The 16,916-nt window shown below is 38.2% G+C and overlaps 2 protein-coding genes across 10 annotated transcripts in view; one reads left to right on the top strand and one right to left on the bottom strand.

The window, feature by feature from the left end:
* dlg3 (discs, large homolog 3 (Drosophila)) overlaps nucleotides 1–1,908 on the top strand; it is a 63,100-nt gene extending 61,192 nt beyond the window's left edge. For 6 of the 8 annotated variants that reach the window (XM_008326736.3, XM_008326737.3, XM_025063160.1 and 3 more), the window contains 2 exons: nucleotides 67–158; nucleotides 287–1,895. In XM_008326736.3, the coding sequence (XP_008324958.1) occupies nucleotides 67–158; nucleotides 287–393 (199 nt within the window). In that variant the 3' untranslated portion in view covers nucleotides 394–1,895. Of the gene's footprint in view, nucleotides 1–66; nucleotides 159–286 lie in introns of all 8 variants that reach the window. The other 2 variants (XM_008326738.3, XM_017039317.2) reach the window with 1 other exon arrangement.
* A 2,517-nt stretch (nucleotides 1,909–4,425) lies between these two features.
* On the bottom strand, nucleotides 4,426–16,793 carry tex11 (testis expressed 11). Of its 2 annotated transcripts, XM_017039314.2 has the most exons (30): nucleotides 16,000–16,793; nucleotides 15,045–15,157; nucleotides 14,826–14,910; nucleotides 14,600–14,679; nucleotides 14,403–14,483; nucleotides 14,148–14,267; nucleotides 13,444–13,524; nucleotides 13,273–13,358; nucleotides 12,960–13,017; nucleotides 12,736–12,831; nucleotides 12,559–12,640; nucleotides 12,055–12,133; nucleotides 11,801–11,952; nucleotides 11,636–11,721; nucleotides 11,314–11,451; nucleotides 11,111–11,213; nucleotides 10,878–11,002; nucleotides 10,273–10,358; nucleotides 9,524–9,577; nucleotides 9,393–9,433; nucleotides 9,216–9,293; nucleotides 9,028–9,098; nucleotides 8,476–8,589; nucleotides 8,205–8,277; nucleotides 7,374–7,523; nucleotides 7,168–7,276; nucleotides 6,924–7,044; nucleotides 6,175–6,342; nucleotides 5,966–6,062; nucleotides 4,426–4,500 (listed from the first exon to the last, which is right to left on the bottom strand). In XM_017039314.2, exons 1-29 carry the CDS (start codon nucleotides 16,025–16,027, stop codon nucleotides 5,991–5,993), a joined length of 2,730 nt encoding a protein of 909 aa, XP_016894803.1. In that variant the 5' UTR covers nucleotides 16,028–16,793; the 3' UTR covers nucleotides 4,426–4,500; nucleotides 5,966–5,990. The 2 variants fall into 2 exon arrangements, with proteins under 2 accessions (XP_016894803.1, XP_008324965.1); XM_008326743.3 differs by lacking the exon at nucleotides 4,426–4,500 and having other exon boundaries at nucleotides 4,937–6,062; nucleotides 16,000–16,792.
* Nucleotides 16,794–16,916: the final 123 nt, after the last annotated feature.

The following is a 16,916-nucleotide window of genomic DNA, read 5'->3' as shown; positions in this document are numbered from 1 at the left end:
GTACACACTGTCGTATACACATAAACACATGGGGGTTAAATTATTCAGATAATAATTTGTTTCTAGGGAGATGAACAAGAGACAGACGTATGAACAGGCAAATAAAATCTTCGACAAAGCAGTGAAGCTGGAACAGGACTTTGGAGAGTTTTTCACAGGTCAGTGTCACTGTATTGTCATTTCTCTAAATCATCAGTTAGACATATGACATTGTTTTTCATTATTAATCAATTCTTTAGTCCCAGATTCTCTCACATTGACCGTCTGCCTCTGTGTTTGTGTGCAGCTATTGTACAGGGCGACTCACTAGAAGAGATCTACAACAAAATCAAGCTAATCATCGAGGAGCAGTCTGGTCCCTACATCTGGATCCCCTCCTCAGAGAAGCTCTGAGCTCCCTGCCGTCCTGCCACTGCGTCGCTGCAGAACTTCCCTCTCGCCTCCCAGAGACCTGTCCTTAACCCATATAGGCCCCACCTTCCCCCCGCCCTCAACTCCTTTTTGCAGATATGTTTCATATCAAAGTTTTAGTGTCATCATTATGTTACTCTCTAAATGAAAAAGAAGTCTTATCACCATTACTGTGACTGTGCACACACACCCCCATCCCCTGCATGAGTTTCTCAACAAACCCATTCAAGACTGGAAACTCCATTCCAAAGGAAATTTGTCAAGTGAATAAAAAAAACAAAAGGGAAAAAGGAATAAATCCTTTTGTTGACTGGGACTGACTGAAGATCAGAATGTTTTACTACAGACCTGGAGAGAGAGGGGAGTCGCAGGGGAACAAGAGACAAAATCACTTTGTAAATGTTCATCAGAATCACATTTAAAAGAGGATGAACAGGATGAGAGGTTGAAGACCAACTCACTTTTCTTTTCTCTTTCTAAAAAAGACTGGATAAAAATGAGCCCTGCTGACGGTACTGTTGACACAGTCTCTGGTTAATAGTGACTGAGGACATGAGAGGAGGAGGAGGAGGAGGAGGAGCCTACAAACTGGTGATGTATTCATCACTAACCAGCTCGCTGTTAGGTCTTTCTGCCAGTTGTCTGTGCTGCAGCTGATTACAGACATCTGTGGAGGCAGATGAAGAGGAAGACATGTGTTGTGAATCTCTACATTTATATTATAAAAGAAAATCACGAGATAAATGAGAAAAAAAAATCTTACTGAGATTTTACTACATATTAAAAAGAAACTACTCATTTTACACTTCACTAGAATTGTCAATTTGGAGGGCTGTTAGATTTTCTTTTCTTTTCCTTTATTTGTGGGATTTTGTTTTGTTTTGCTCGTGGTTTTTAGCTGCTCTGTGTAAGAGGATGGGGGTAGAGAGGTGTAACTGGGCTCTCTGCAAAACACCAAACTGCCTTACATCAAATACAAATTCTGTTTTGTGACTACCTGTCATCTGTGAGGGAGGACACACGCGGTTTAGAAGGAAAAGAGGAAACTCCCCTCGGTTTTTCCTTGACTTTTTTGTGTCCCCATGCTGCCTGGAGGCCCTGACTCGAGTGCAATAGATGAAATCAAGTGTCAATCGTGGGCACTTTTTCTCCCCCACCTATTTCAACCTCTGTTTGCTGTGGAATTCAAAAGAGAAATTTGGCCATTTGATTACAGTTTGGGCAGCCAGCACCTCCTAGCTCACGTTGAGCAGCAGATCAGCCTATTACACTCTCTGCCTTCCAAGTGGACTCTCTTCTGATTGAATGGTCACATGGTACTGTCCTATCTGCCGCCATGATGGTGGCCTTAAAAACGGGTAGAACAAGACAATAATTGTATTGGATGTCCTAACAATTAAAGAGTGGATATAACCTGTTTTTGGATTGTCCCCATGTCCCACTTTCAAAGAATAACACTAAAGTTGGGTTTGATTAAACCGTGATGCTTTGTGTATCTGTAAATGAATCATTTGGTGGCAGGTGTTTAACTCATTAGTGAGCCTGAGGTCAAGTTAGACCAGCTCAGGAATCTGAGATATGGGTTCTCCTGAGAACCACATCTGGGAAATGATACAGAGATCCATCTTGATATGCTATCACTGACGGTGTCTTCATACTTGGTGAAGACCTTAACCCTTAAGTACACAATACGATTTAGACCAAGTAAAGCTGAGGACACACTACAAGAGTTTTTGCAAGACTCTACCTGCATTTCCCAGTAGGGCAAAGTCTGCACCAGTTGTGGGGCAGATAATAGTCTGCAAGTGTGTGAGCAGAACAGGCGGGCTTCATTTAGAGTCAATCAAATTTTTTAAAACCCAAATATCAGGTGGACTGATAACTGACCCCACCACAAATATGTTGCTAATGAAAAAGAGACAATGTCACAAACACAGACCAGCGTCTACAGATGACAGACAGTAGTGAGGACATTGAAACAACTTTCCAAACATTAAAAGCAAAGAGACACTGCAAACCTGTAACACAGGAATTAGGAAGAGACATAGACACAACGGAGCTTTAGCAGAGGCAGGAGTGTCACTGAGAGAGTTGCGCTCACTTAGCCTTCAGTTGGTTTTTCAAATCTTGTCTCCCTCATTACATATTTCACATTCCTAATCTTTTAATTACATCTTGCAAAATTCTGCTGAAACCAGTCTGTTAGCATTTACTCTAAAAATGGCTGAAGAATTTGAAAATTGTGTAGTGTGTCCCCAGCTGAAGCTGAACCCTGGTCATTGAAAAAAGGAAATCTGGACTTACATCCCAAAAGACCGGGAAAACACTGGAGTCACAACGAAATCAAGTGTGATACGATAGACATTTCTTAGATATACATTAAACACAGTCTAAACTACAGAAACAAATGCTGTGACAAGATACATCTCTAAATAAAATAATTCATGAGAATGCTACATTGTCATACAACGACAACTTGACCACTTTACTTGTACTTATAGTAGTTTCGATGTTAACCAAAGTAAGTAAACCACATTACTCCACCTGATCACGTATGGCAACTACACTATGATCTGCTACTACTTTGCATATCATCTCTAAAAATGTCTCTTTAAAGTCCACCAGTATGAACAACACTAACATACAACTGCACAGGGCTGTCTCTTCAGTACACTATATAAGTATCCACACCTTAACCCTGTTGGGTGTGGTCACCCCCTTGTTCTCCCCAGCGACCCTCTCTTTCAGGCGTCCAGCCTCTTCAAGGTTAAATACCACAAACTTCCCAGCAGTTAGTTAGAAGTGAAGAAGCCTCTTGAATGACAGTGAAATGTCTTCGGAAAAACCTACCAGTCCAGTTGACCTTGACGTAACTACTTTTATATACAGTATATTTATTTCTCATAAGACTATTTAATTATTTGTCAGCCAAAGCCCCACTGTCCAACCAAGTAGCACTACTGGCACTTAATTATATTTCTGACACACAGACACACACAGAGAGCAGGTAACAATACGTTAGTGACTTTCCTAAAACTAATAGGGAGTAGATTTGCCTGGCTAAACTGACAGGGAGCCCAAGTACCATCAGTGGTACACAGCCTGCAGGTTGAGAGCCTCTGACCTAAAGCATGGTCAATACTGCAACATACTCTGGAGTATGTGAAGATATTTAACCTTAAACAGCTTAATGGAGGAGCCTTTGACCAAAGCATTGCAGTGGTGTCCAGTCATTCAGTGCGGCTGCTTTAACAACCTTACCAATAGTTACACTGGTTCAATCCAGTAGTAACACCTTGGACTTTCAGTTGTCGTGACTGCAAGTGCTCCTTTTTGTCCTCGTGTGATCCATTTACTTGGGTCGTTTATGTCGGTCGATTAGTCTACCAGATTTATTTAGGTTGAATGGAAACAATTTCAATTTAAATCACAGGCCACATTGATATTAATTTCTATCTTCTACCATTACACCAACCATCTCTACTAATCAGTGTTGAAGTTGACTTCTAGTCCATTGGAGTCATGTCACACCCTTGACTGGGCAGAAGTGACCCCCTCTGCTCACCCCCACCTGGCAGAGTTTGGCATTAAAGGAGGAAAACTGGCCTCTGATATCAATAGCTGATGATTTTTACTTAATTTTCCAGAAGATCTAGAACCAACCAGAAGTTGTCACCTCGACCCCTGGATTTCCCACCCTCTTTCACTCACAGAACACTTCTACCAGTACCTGCAGGCATAGTCTGAACAGGTGTGCCCCCACTCACCCCCACCTGCAAGGCACCACTGCTAAACCAGCTCTCATTAACCTGCGTCAAAAAACAGAGTTCAGGGAATAAATGAAGGGAACAGAGCCATTTCTAAACTGCATGCAGTTTGACTGTTTCAAAGGGTGTGGTAGCTGTATATAAGCTCCCCCAGTGAACCCCTCCACCCCTCACCTGTGCGTTATGCATGTGTGAATCCAAATGGGACTAACATTTTTATATAGACCACAAATATCAGGTAAGTAAAAACTCTGACCTACTCTCCAGATTTAATTTCCATACAGACGTGATGTATCCTTGGTGTTGCTCTTCAAAATGCCTGCTGGGATACAGAACATAGTCAGTTGGAGAATTGAAATCCGTTATACATGGCCTGACTAAATGTGATTTGTGGAATGTGTCTAGACGCATAGATTTTTAAAATTTTAAATATATATATATATATATATATTTAAAATTCAAAAAGATCCAGGCAGGAGTCTCCACCAAATCACATGAACCGGGCATCGATCACTAATTGATGAAACGGTCCATCTCTGGTGTTTTAGTTCAAACACAAGCTGACTGTTAACAATGTGTGTGGTTTCATTCCTCAGTCAGCCATGTCCAAGCCCAAAGAAGTTGATTTCATTTTTCTCTTTCTATTGAGGGGGTGGTGTATAATAAGATGGAAGCTGAATGACTGTGTGTTTACGTGACAAGGGTCTTTATTCTGCTGAGAGAAACTATGACATTTTTGCTTTTATTTTTGGGGCGGGGGTGGGGGGGGGGGGGTCAGGGTTCTTGTTCGTACTCCTGGGTGATGTTTATGTTTATGGCGCATCTGTGCAGTAAGTGCTTGCAAACATGAACCCTTTGATTGTACAGTAGTTTCCTTCCTGTCACTGCAGGTGGTTCAGCCCATCAGGACACTGGGCCTTGTGGTCTTCCCCTGTCCTAGTCATGAGGGAACAGTCCTGCTATTTTTGTTTGGGCTTTATTTTGGGACTTGAGAGTTTATTTGTTTGAAAATAAAATATGTGACTCAGTTATGATTTTCATGTCCTTGTTATTCTATCTGAACTGACTTAGTAACTGTGAAATACAGCATTTTTTTTTAAATTTATGACAGGAGATTGTAAAGACCAGGAACGAGGATTGATCCAAAATCTAACCAGTAATTACAATTACAATTAGATGAGAAGAAACTCCAGAAGAAAAATGACCGATGCTTAACTCAATCTACACAGGAAAAGATTTTGTCAAAGATTTTAAATGGAAACTCCAAAGCAGATCTGGACCAGAACATCAAACATATCTTCTACATAACTACTGGTTAGAAACTGAAACTGGTTAATGAACAGGTACAAATCATAGACTGTATGTAAGAACCGGACAGAGCCACTAGTGAATCCTGGAGGACAAAACTATATTTTCCACTCAGAGTTCAGAAATAACTTTTTGTCAAGAAATATTTTAGTAGAAATTAGTCTCATCTGTTATATAAACCTTTGGTCTTACTTCCTGTCCTGTGTCCTCTGACCACAGTGAATTCCACTGCCATCTTGTGGCTCTTCGCTCTGCAACCATAAAGCCTTCAACAGAGAAGCCCTCATCTACTACGTCTTATAGACAGCGTAAATCAAATTAAATAAAACTAGTCCAGGTCTGCTCTGGATCCATAATGTAATTTATATGGACTCGTGTCCAGGTTCTTTAGTTTTGACACATCTTAGTTAGTGTTAGTTTGGTAAATCTAAGAATTAATTATGAAAACAACATTCTGACAAATGTCTAACTGTAGTTACCAGCAGACTGTTGACAACAGGAAGATTATTCTTCAGTGACCAGGTTCTTTTTGGCTTTGTCCAACTTGTCCAGAACTTCACTGTAAAGACCAGACATCTGTGGATACACAGAAAACTTGTTAATTTAAAATGTTGTTGCATTCATTGCCACCAGCCATTTCATTCTCCCCTACCCTCCCTCCCTCCCTCCCTCTCCTTCAGGCCTGCACCTGTTTCTCGTAGCTCTCCTGCAGAGATCCCAGGTGGCACACGAACCTGATGGCGAGGCCACACCACTTCTCAGCTTCAGGATACCGAGCCAGGCTGTACAGCAGGATTCCTGTGTTCCAGGCCCGAGTTAGCAACCACAAAGTCTCGGTTTCTGGAAAGTCTTCAGGCTACATAATGAACAAGAAAAAGCCAGATTTAATGGAAACCACCTGTGTGACTGGGATGATCACCGTAGTACATGTAAGGAAACAAAAACGTGTTTTTCAGAGGGTAAACCCCTGTGAGGACCATTTCTAACTTTCATCCTTTCCTGTTTCACTGTACTTAATCTCACATTAATGCTTCATGTGAATGTTTTTTACAACTCTTTAATCTTGGGATTTTGCTTTGATCCAAAGAGTTCCATAACTGAAATAAGGCAGAGTGAAAGGGGGAAAATCTGCAGAGCCTCAAAAGCAGAGTAATGGCTCAATAATTTGATGCCTCTTTCAAAGTTGCAGCTCACCGGCAGTGTGATGATTTGTGCAGCACATTGACATTCAAATTGGCAGGAAGGGGGTGGTGAATGGAAGCATCTGCTAATTGAAGTGCAGCTGAAAGCTCATTGATAAAAAAAGAGACTTCTAGAACAGCAGGAAGGCATGGAGCGGAGGAGAGGGGGTTAATTATGTAGCAAGCAGCATCTCTGCTGGAGAAAGTGGGAGGGAAGGAGTTGAGGGATGGAGGTGTGTGTTGGACTCTGACTCACTGTGGTGGCAAGGATGGACATGGCCTCCTCGTAGTAGCTCCACACCTCCTCTAAACCATGGGCCTCCACCTCTGACACACCGGTCGGGAGGGACAGCTTGATCAGACTGTGGATACACTTGCTGAAACAGAGAGAGAAAAAAATGTGCACAATCAAAAAGCCTTTCATCCAGATTTTGCTTTGTGGGAGTTGGTAGTTAATGAAATGTCAAGGGTGTTTTCATGGAGAGAAGTGATGGGTTTGCCTGCAGCGGGTCAGGTCTGTCTGTGGTTGTTTCTTGTGCAGCGACAGAGCAACTCTCAAGGCTTTCTTACACAGCACTGGGAAGTGGGCTGGGGGCTCCATAGCTAAGGCTGCAATCAGAAAAAAAAATCCAACATAATAATATCAGTAACACTGCTTCTTCATCCCTCATTTTACAAAAAGCTTTTATTTGTACTTTTTATTTACCTGCAATGATCTCAAGCACCTTGGATTCAACATTCTCCAGCTCCAGAACAGACTCCAGTACCATTTCAACCTTGGGGTCATTTAGTTTTGCACGAGCTTCAAATTCATACAGCAACAGTAGTGTGTCAGTGGGGTCCAGGGGGAAGCTTCCTGTAAGTTTGTGATGACACTTTAACACACTGCTCTTTTTTTTTTAATAACATGCATAATCTGTATTTTGTATATACACCTTAAACTTAAACTGCCTAGTTTCACAGTTTTTTTATTTCATACGCTACAGTAAGGCTAATGCTTATTATTTATTAACCAATCTTCTTCCAGAGTCATTCTTCAGTCTTCATTTAAAAAATACACAACAATGTTGCATCACTTTACACTGTGGCAGTAGAAATCAACTGGTTTACCTGCTCGCTATAATAAAGTTACTGAAAAGGGCTCCGGATAATTCACAGACAGACTTAACTAAAGATTAGCAGGAAAAAAGCCCCATGGCAAAACATTGTGAATGCTCTGCAAACCTTTAGGACATCCACACCTACAGCGCTACAATCTGATTAGGATCAGATGCAGGTGATCCTAATCAGATTAGGACAGAAAGCAGGTAAACCACCAACCCAACTTGTATTTCATAAATGTTCTTCCAAAATATGTCCATGCTGTAAATAACCTTGGTGGTTATACTAAAAGAAGATGGTAAGTAATAAGATTTAACTTTGTCTTTCTGTTATCATAGTATAAATGTATGTACTTCTGCATTGACCTCAAACAAATGCTTCTTATTCCCTACTTTGATGGTTAAACATAAAAACCAGGGTGATTTAAAAAAATAACCTGAAACTTTGAGGGTTTTCCAAACATCCCAACAGATCTGAATGTACTCCAAAGCTTGTGTGAGCTCCTCAGTCTGTGATCCAAAGACAAAAAACATTCAGTATTCATTACTGCCACCTAGTGTTTGTTTCTTCTTCATAGACTTAAAATGAAACACCTACTCTAGCACCAGTGATATGTTTAGCCCTTGTATCCTCAACAGTCATGGTATATTTTTATATTTCTCATCCATGTGACTATAGATGGTGTGTGTTAAATGTAGGAGACACACCTGATCAGAGTGAGGAGACCGCCTGCAGACTTCAAGTGAGGCAGCAGCAGCCATGAGCAGGCAAGTCTTCTGGCCCATAAGCAATGTTCGATCTTCAGGGCATATCTGGGAAAGCTTCAGGTTCGTGGAAATGCATTTTAACAAAAGAAAAATCAGTTGGACAAGACAGTATTAAATACATTTACACAGTAATCTATTTGGAATGAAGTTAATCACAGGTAGTTGTAATCTAAATAGGCTGTGGCTTTCAGCAAGTGACTTTTATTGCTTGTATTGCCCTGGTACACATATCTACCAGCACTTCATCTGAGCTTTAGTGCTTGCATGTCAAACATCTTTAATTGCATGTTTTATCTGTCGTTCAGATACAGGGTCAAAAAGTCACTAACCAGAAGAAACGATCAAGAAAGGACAAGTGTGACTCATTTAAAATCTCTGAAGAGTTTGCCCTCCTTTAGGAATGTTAAAGTGAAGCTCAAGTGTTATTGGTCCACACTCTTCATACTTTAAATATTGATCAATTCACCTGACAATGCCATTGAGGGTACTTGCCTGGTAAGAGAGTACAAAGAAATCCTTCATCCTGTCAGGGCTGCTCTCACACTGCAGAGCCGAGTTCCAGGCTTCAACAAGGACAGACACAGGCAGGGATAAAGTGAAAGTGCTTCATTATTTAAATTGCCAACATAGCATGTCAAATTAAAGTGAAAGTGACAGAAGGAGAGGAAAAATATTAATACCAATCTTCCTGAACCAGTTAGCTTCATCTGTGCGCTGCTCAACACTCATGTGAGACTGGTGAGAAATCTTCTGCAGAGCTGTGGGAGTGGAAAACAAAAACTGTTGTGGTTTAGACAACAGTTACTTTAGGGAGCACATTTTCCCCCAAAAGCTATTTAGCCCATACAAGTACTCACCCATTTTTAAATATGGCAGCAAAGTATCCATACCCACAATCCTATATGTGAAGTCATAGTAAATAGTTATACCCATTTTCTTAACTCTTAAATATAAAAGAACATATTTTGTTCTCTTCCCCTTGGTTCACCTCATCTCCTCACTTGTCTTCTCCAGCGTCGAAAGCACAAGCCGAACCAAGCATCTACAAAAAGATGAATGGACAAAGTGCTGCTGACCTCCTTTCCTCACCTACTAACTTTGTTGTACAGAGACACAGTTTCAGAGGAGTTGAGGAATATGGGTCAGTGGATCACAGAGGTGTACAGAAATTGAACACACTCATCACAGTACCTCAGTACATGAGTGGTCATGTCTGTTACAACAACATGTTTTGCTTATTCATCAGCTCTGTATGCTTTAAAATAGATTACACAAATGTGTTACACCAAATACTGTTTCTGTTTTCCAAGCTGGTACCACCAGAAATCAAGGTGATTACCACAATTAAATGCAGTATGAACAATTATTCTTTACAAGAGTTTTTATGCCCCTTATACACTTTAATAAAGGATTGTGACATTTTTGTCCATCTTTTAAGTAGATTAATCTCTCATTTACTGTTGTAGACCAATAGTAAACTGCTTTGGACAATTTTCTCTAAATTATACATTTTTTTTTCAGAATGTCCATTTCAAAGAACTATGGACATTCTATTTCTATTTAAATAAACTTCTTGGATTACGTAATATCAGTTAACCTTTGGCTAACTTTAGCTATTCTTACTTACATATACTCTTTACCTCATCGACCCTTCCCTCATGAGGATTTCAAGAAGAAGCAGCAAAAAAATAAAATTGGAAGACGATTAAGATTCTAGGAATTTTTTTAGCAACTAACCTGAGAGCAGTCAAAACCTGTGCTTCATCTGTGGAATTTTCACACAGACTCTCCAGTGCCTTTATGGCAGTTTCCTGCTGTTCATTCTGTCTCACAGAAACAAAGACATGGTTGTCATCTTCATCATAATCATACAACATGTTCAAAATAGAACAGCCCACACATTTGCTATTTTCATTTGAAAAAAAAAGTCTTCACCCCACAAATTACTAATCCCAGTGGTTGCTACCCAATGTGGCTGCTCCTATATACATAATTAGCTTCCCACCCACCAATACTGCTAATTGTATGTAGCACCAGTAAAAGCTGTAGCGTAGAAGAGTAAGTCAAATAGTTCTAAGATAGATGTTATCTTTTAGAAGCCAGCTTTACACTTTATTACATTGTATTTGATCAGGTTTGTAAAAATTACTTTTATTATTTCATTATTATTCTATAAACTGGAGTGTTCAGATTTAAGAACACTGCCACTGACTAAAGACTGTTGCAGTTACTGAATAATTTGGTTTACGGTCTTTACCATTTTGTTCACAGATATTTGAATATTATTAAATCTGCCCGGTCCCTGACATTGAGATCATAAATCAAAGTGCAATGAACTTCACCTTCAAAGCGATCTGAGCAGCCAGACTAAGGAGACTGGAAGCAGCATCTTCAGAAACCAGCAGTTTGTCCTCTTTGGCTATAGGACTCTGAGACAGTTGTCCTATGGCATTCACTGCCTCTGCAGCTGTTGCAAATATAGAGTTGCTGAAATGTTTTGTCAATGGATTTAAACACCAGTCACACATGCTTGTTGTTTCTTAATGTTTGGTGAAGGTTTTTTAACATGATATACCTTTTTTGACATTGTTCTCCAGAACAGCAATCTTGTAAACACTGAACTGAGTAAAAATATTCTCAGGATCGCAGCGCTCTGCTTCTTTAACCGCTTCTTTGGCCTAGCAACACAGGTTTTATTGACGTGGACTGGGGAATAATTTGCTATTGGGAATAATCAAAGAGGTAAAACAAAAATTGTATTTTGCTTTCTGTCAATACCTTATCTAGTTGCTTTAGTTGCAGAAAACAGGAAGCTCTGTTCCTCTGCAGTTTGGCTAAGTTGGGCTCCATCTGACCCGCCTTGAAGAAACTCAGGGAGTAACTATACCATTGCAGAGCCTCTGAGTATTTCTTGTCCTGCAAAAATCAAAACATTGATTTTAACAGTCTTTAATCAAAACTTAACTGATTTATTTGTTCTGTTTCAGTTTAATCAAAACTTAACTGATTTATTTGCTCTGTTTCATTTGTGATACAACTTCTTTATGATACAAATTTTGTTTTCCATAATAAGTCACAGAAAAGAAAAATCACCATTCACCTCAAAATATTTTGATGCTTTATCCCACAGAATGACATGTAGACTAGAAAGAGTCTGTGGAGTCAGCTGTTTTCCTGTATAGTGTCCTGTATGAATGTACACTTCAATGTGTTTAGGACTTACTGTAAATTCTTTAGCAGAATGAATTGGCAAAAAAAAATCTACCAGTGATAATGTCCTCTATCTTCTGTTTACCCAGCAGCTCCTTTCCTCTCTGCAGCAGAAGTTCAATGTTCAAGACCAGAGCACTTCCAAGGTCAGGAGAGGAGGCAAAGCGCTGACACACATGTTTTAAAAACTCAAATGCCAGCACTTCTCTATAAAAGCCAAAGTAAGTATTATTATTATTATTATTATTATTATTATAAGTTAATTAACAGATTTGGACATGTTAAAGAGAGAAAGAGTAAGGTTTTTACCTGTCCTCAGTCATAAGTAGTTTTACCATGCCCAGACACACCTCAATAGGAACGTCTAATTTTAGCATCTCATCTAGTCCTGAAAACACATACAGTGTGAGCCGACAGCCCGGCTATTTTAACACAAGTTATCTGATGCACGAGTTCCATGATCACCTTATATCACAGTGAAATGTTACGTCTAATCAAGGATATACTGTACAATTGTTAGGTTTGTTTAAGTTAAAACTAAACTATTTAAGGGCTTCCAAAAATTATGTAAAATTAAATTTAAGACGATTGAAAAATTATTAAAATATTTTCTTAACTTTAAAAATAACAAATCTTTGAAAAACCATTCAAAGAGAGTGTAAATTAGGAAACATCAAAACATAAAACAACATAAAAACAATGCACTAACTCAACTCTGTCAGGGTTTTCTCAGCTACTAACACCATAATGCTACCTACATTCATTCAGTTCTATAATACATTAATCATTCAATGACACCTGGTGTTAATTAACCTCTTCTCACGTGATCATCCGAGGACCTACATCTCAGGAGAATTCTGATCTTTAAGTGCTGCCCAGAGACGGTGGCATATTCCTGTAAAATTATATGAAGCAATTAGGGAATTAGGAGAATTTGTACTCTGTACCGTGTACCACATGTGCCAATATTTTGTTGTTTTTGTTTCTCACCCTGTTGGCTAAGTCTGCAGCATTCAGAGCCTTCTCCTGAAACTTATGACAGTCCCACTCTAAGTAAACAGTAGCAAGGAGTCTCAGCACTTTTGCCTATTGCCAGAGAATAAATACATGTCATATTAATCCATACGTTTTTAATAATTTGATCATATTACCTGAATGCACATCTTACAGTTAAATGTGAGATGTTGGATCAAGCATTTACTCTGTCACTTTACCTGGGCTTCAGGGCGAGGCGCATATTTCATATTCAGTTTCCCAATATCATAGCTTTGGCTAAAAAATGAAAAAAAAAAAAAATTCTTACAATGAATATTAAAGTTCTCTCTCACTTAAGATGACTGACTGAAGATCAATGTTTGCTTAACATTTTCATATTAAATTTGAAAAATAACTGTTAAAAATTAAACAAATTGGAATATACAACTTTATTGGGATTCTATAGCTGCTCAGCTTCATAATACCTCCAACTGACCTATTAAAGAAATAAAAACTGAACAATTTAAAGAAATAACAAATATTATTTGTTACCGCAACCAAAAAGCACTGTCCTCAAACTTTGTCAAATTGTATGTGTCTACTCCAAAATTGTAGCACATAAGGGAGAGATAGACAGTCTGAAAATAGAAAAAGCCACAATATAATTTAAATTGAGAAATAAGGATTGCTGTATTTATAGAAAAATACTTTTTTTTTCTTTACCTCTTTTGGTAGCCCTTGCAGCATGTCTTTACAACGTTGAATGTAGGCCACAGCCTCCTGGTTGTTCCCTTGACTTATGGCCTGTAAACACAAAGAGAATTGAACATCTTTTATATGAGATAGTCCATGTTTTTGTAAGAAAACAAAGGGTTATTAAAAAGTGTAATCTGCTTTAGCTAGCATTTCTTTGCTTCGTCCATCACTATGTTTAAATTCACTATTTGTCTTTACAAGACTTTGAAATTAAATGTTTGAATTAAAGTAACTTAATAAACACAATGGTAAGTAGCAACTGAAGACCTGCAATTTTAAACTAAAACAACTTTCTTAATGGAGAATGGTGAGGGGAATAGACAGATTAAAAGAAAAATTTTCTTGGTGCCCTCTATGGCAGTTATATTTTTAGTAGAATAATTGTGAGAATCTAATGTTGGTACATTGCCCCAGCACTGTGTGAGGGCACTTGAGAAAATGGCACCATAAAACCTTGAACTATCACTTTAAGGTTTTTAAAGTAACAGATTAAACATTTCACAAAAAGCACAGAATACAATTTCCCTCTATCATTGTTTCTCAGTTCACATTTCAGCTGTCTCACACTTCACACTGCAAGTCTGTCAGAATAACACTTCGTCAGATGCCAGATATCACAAGAACAAATATTCACATTAAAGGTGTTGATCGTCACATGGTGCACTGCTTACCGATTCGGCCTGGAATGAGAGAATTCGAAGAAGATCCTTTTCCACATCTCCCTTGGTAAAAGTCATGTCAGCTACTCCAGCACTTCTGGATGTCAGTTGGCTGTAAAGGTTCTCCAGACTCTGGGGATATGAAATGCTTTATAATTTACATAATATTAAAAGTGCTGTCAAATGATCCACATGTTTAATTTGATTAATCACAAGTTAGCTGTGCACTAGTATAATAATAATAATAATAGTAAAATTAATAATCACCTTCACTGCAAGCCTTAGAAAATGATCTGCCATCTGGGGATCTTTGCAGTCCAGCCAGGATCTTCCTGTTTTGCTAGACATCTGTAAGAATTATATTATAATATTATGTCATGTTATGTTATATTATATTGTCCTTGTCAACCTGAAAAACAAAGCACCCACATAGTAATGTTACCATATACAGGGGTTTTGCCTACCAGAATCTGCTTGCGGATGACGCCCTCTGTTGGATGCTCAGGCTCACAGAAGTACAGCAGATTACACGCAACATGGCGAACTTTAAAGACAGAACATTTAGATGTGTAGTATAAAAAAACTGAAAACACCGTTGCTCACTATCCCATTGTGTTGACAACAATAGCTCTTTTATTATTTTTAATCATTGCACATGAAATAAATTAAACATTAAAATTGGAGGTTTACCTTTGGCCTTCTGATTGTTACTTAGTGCAGAGCCCACATTCTTTGTGACTGCCCAGTTCCACAGCTGGATGGCACACTCCTCACACTGTGAGAAGTTGTACGGATCAGTCTCAAATACTACTACTATACTGAACAAACTGTAGTAGTAATAGTAATAGTGTATATATATATATATATATATAGTAGTTCAGGGTCCGACTTATAGTCTACAGTATGTACCTGTGGATCTGTTATTTTGGTACAATCTTCAAGTCCCGATACTTCAGAGAACAATTTCTCTATGATCTCGCCATAGTCTACCTGCTGTCTCTTGAGCAGTTTATCAATTAGACCTTAACGGGGAATCAAATCAAGATGTTAGGATATTAACAGACAAAGACAAAAGAAAATCCTGCAACTTTAACATAAAAGTTACATAAAATTGCTGTGTGGTAGCAAAAGTATGGCCCGAAAGGTTGATCAGAAGTAAATTATCTATCTAAGATTAGAATGTCCTTTCAGAATTGCTTGCATCAAATGGTAAGGGGTTAAAAATATGAGGGCAAATTATTGAGTTTATAAGGTTAATATAACATGATGATATGTTACATGATGTTACATTTGGTTTTGGCTTTGCTAAGTACCAGGTAGAGTATGTTTAGAACCTGGATAACTACTTACATTTGTGTGTGTGTGTGTATACACGAACTGAACATGTTCTGTTATCTTATTATCTTATATTAACTGAAATCGGAGTATACGTATCTACTAGTCAAGATAATGTCTGAGGACAATAAAGTTTGAGTTTAAAGTTTCCTTAGCACTTATGGACTTCCATTTATATGTAGTTACACCGGAAAACAGCGAAATACTCGACGTCTACCGACGTCTAAAAGCTTTTATTAGGTATTTTGCTTTTGTTTTAAAACTGATTAAAAACGGTTTACGTTCATCTTTAGTGTTTTTAAAATAATTGTTAAATGTCGTCGAATATAACATTGTCTGTTGCTGTAATTTAAGTAGAAATTAAATTACTTTGGACAGTTATATAGCAGCAATACACCCGTAGATTTTTCTAGAACCTAGCTTGTAGCTTAGGCGTTAATTACTCTTCATTAAAAAAATAGAGGAATATTAGAAAACGTACCAACAATTTGAAGTAATATATCGACCAAATGACCATAATAATACTTACATTTTACTGTCGAAAGACAGGGCTCCATGTCATTTACACTTTTCTTTATCAGCACGGCGTTGCAATCACATCAGAAATAAATTGCGCTCGTTTGAGTACTCACAGCAGAGCGTACGTGTGCTAAAAATGTACTTTGTCGTGCCTTTAAATAAATCGAAAACTATTTGACAACTATATACAGTATTGAGCTAATTTAATCTTTCTTGACGAGAGTTACTATATTTAACTGATACGTGTGGGTGCGTTCCTTTTCCCGCTCACGTTCTTTGAGTAATTAACACAAGTGTAGATGCACACTTGCAGAATCAATTTTCAAATTCAGGTGCGGTAGTTTTTCAACATGGTGGCGGTACATGAAAACATTTCCCAGCTTCCTAATATTTCAGCTACGTTGTCCTACATTTTAAATATGTATCAAAAATAAAACTTTACTGTAAGTACAGTAGAATTACTACTTTTTAGTAAAAGTCCCATTTAAAACTGTATTTACTAGTTGCAATATTGCTGCTGTGAACATGATGATGTCTTGGTAACAACAAAAGTTGTTAAACTTACAAGTAACAACCATATTCAGAGGAAATTAAAATCTAATTGTAATGCGTGGCGAGTGAGTGAGCAATATAACTGACTTCAACAGGAACCAAATGATTGTGAAACATCTATAAAAAAGATCAGTCGATTTATTCTTTAAGTTTCCTGTTTTATTTTGTATTCCGGCCGTTTTTGTTTTTCCCGTTCCGTTTTACTTCCTATCTGTGTTGATTATCGTCCAATACTGATGACGTTCATCTGTGATTACCACCTGTCGTTCTGCTTCACTCACTTAATGGTTTGTAGATCTTTATGTAATTTTGGTTTAGCTTAATTGTAAACATCTTTACGGTTTGTCTTTATGTTGATTATTTAAAGATGTTTAT

The sequence above is a fragment of the Cynoglossus semilaevis genome, chromosome 15 (genome assembly GCF_000523025.1).
Source record: "Cynoglossus semilaevis isolate Cse_v1.0 chromosome 15, Cse_v1.0, whole genome shotgun sequence".
In the NCBI taxonomy this organism is placed as follows: Eukaryota; Metazoa; Chordata; class Actinopteri; order Pleuronectiformes; family Cynoglossidae; genus Cynoglossus; species Cynoglossus semilaevis.
The sequence above is the reverse complement of the archived record's forward strand: the minus strand, read 5'-3'. Positions and strand labels throughout refer to the sequence as shown.

What these genes read in the sequence shown, in the direction of transcription:
- tex11 (XM_017039314.2), bottom strand. Translation starts at nt 16,027, where the DNA reads ATGGAGCCCTGTCTTTCGACAGTAAAAT. An exon ending in TCATCCGCAAGCAGATTCTG is followed by an intron (nt 14,484 to 14,599) that starts GTAGGCAAAACC and finishes TAATTCTTACAG; the next exon opens with ATGTCTAGCAAAACAGGAAG. An exon ending in GCTGCCATATTTAAAAATGG is followed by an intron (nt 9,294 to 9,392) that starts GTGAGTACTTGT and finishes CCACTCCCACAG; the next exon opens with CTCTGCAGAAGATTTCTCAC.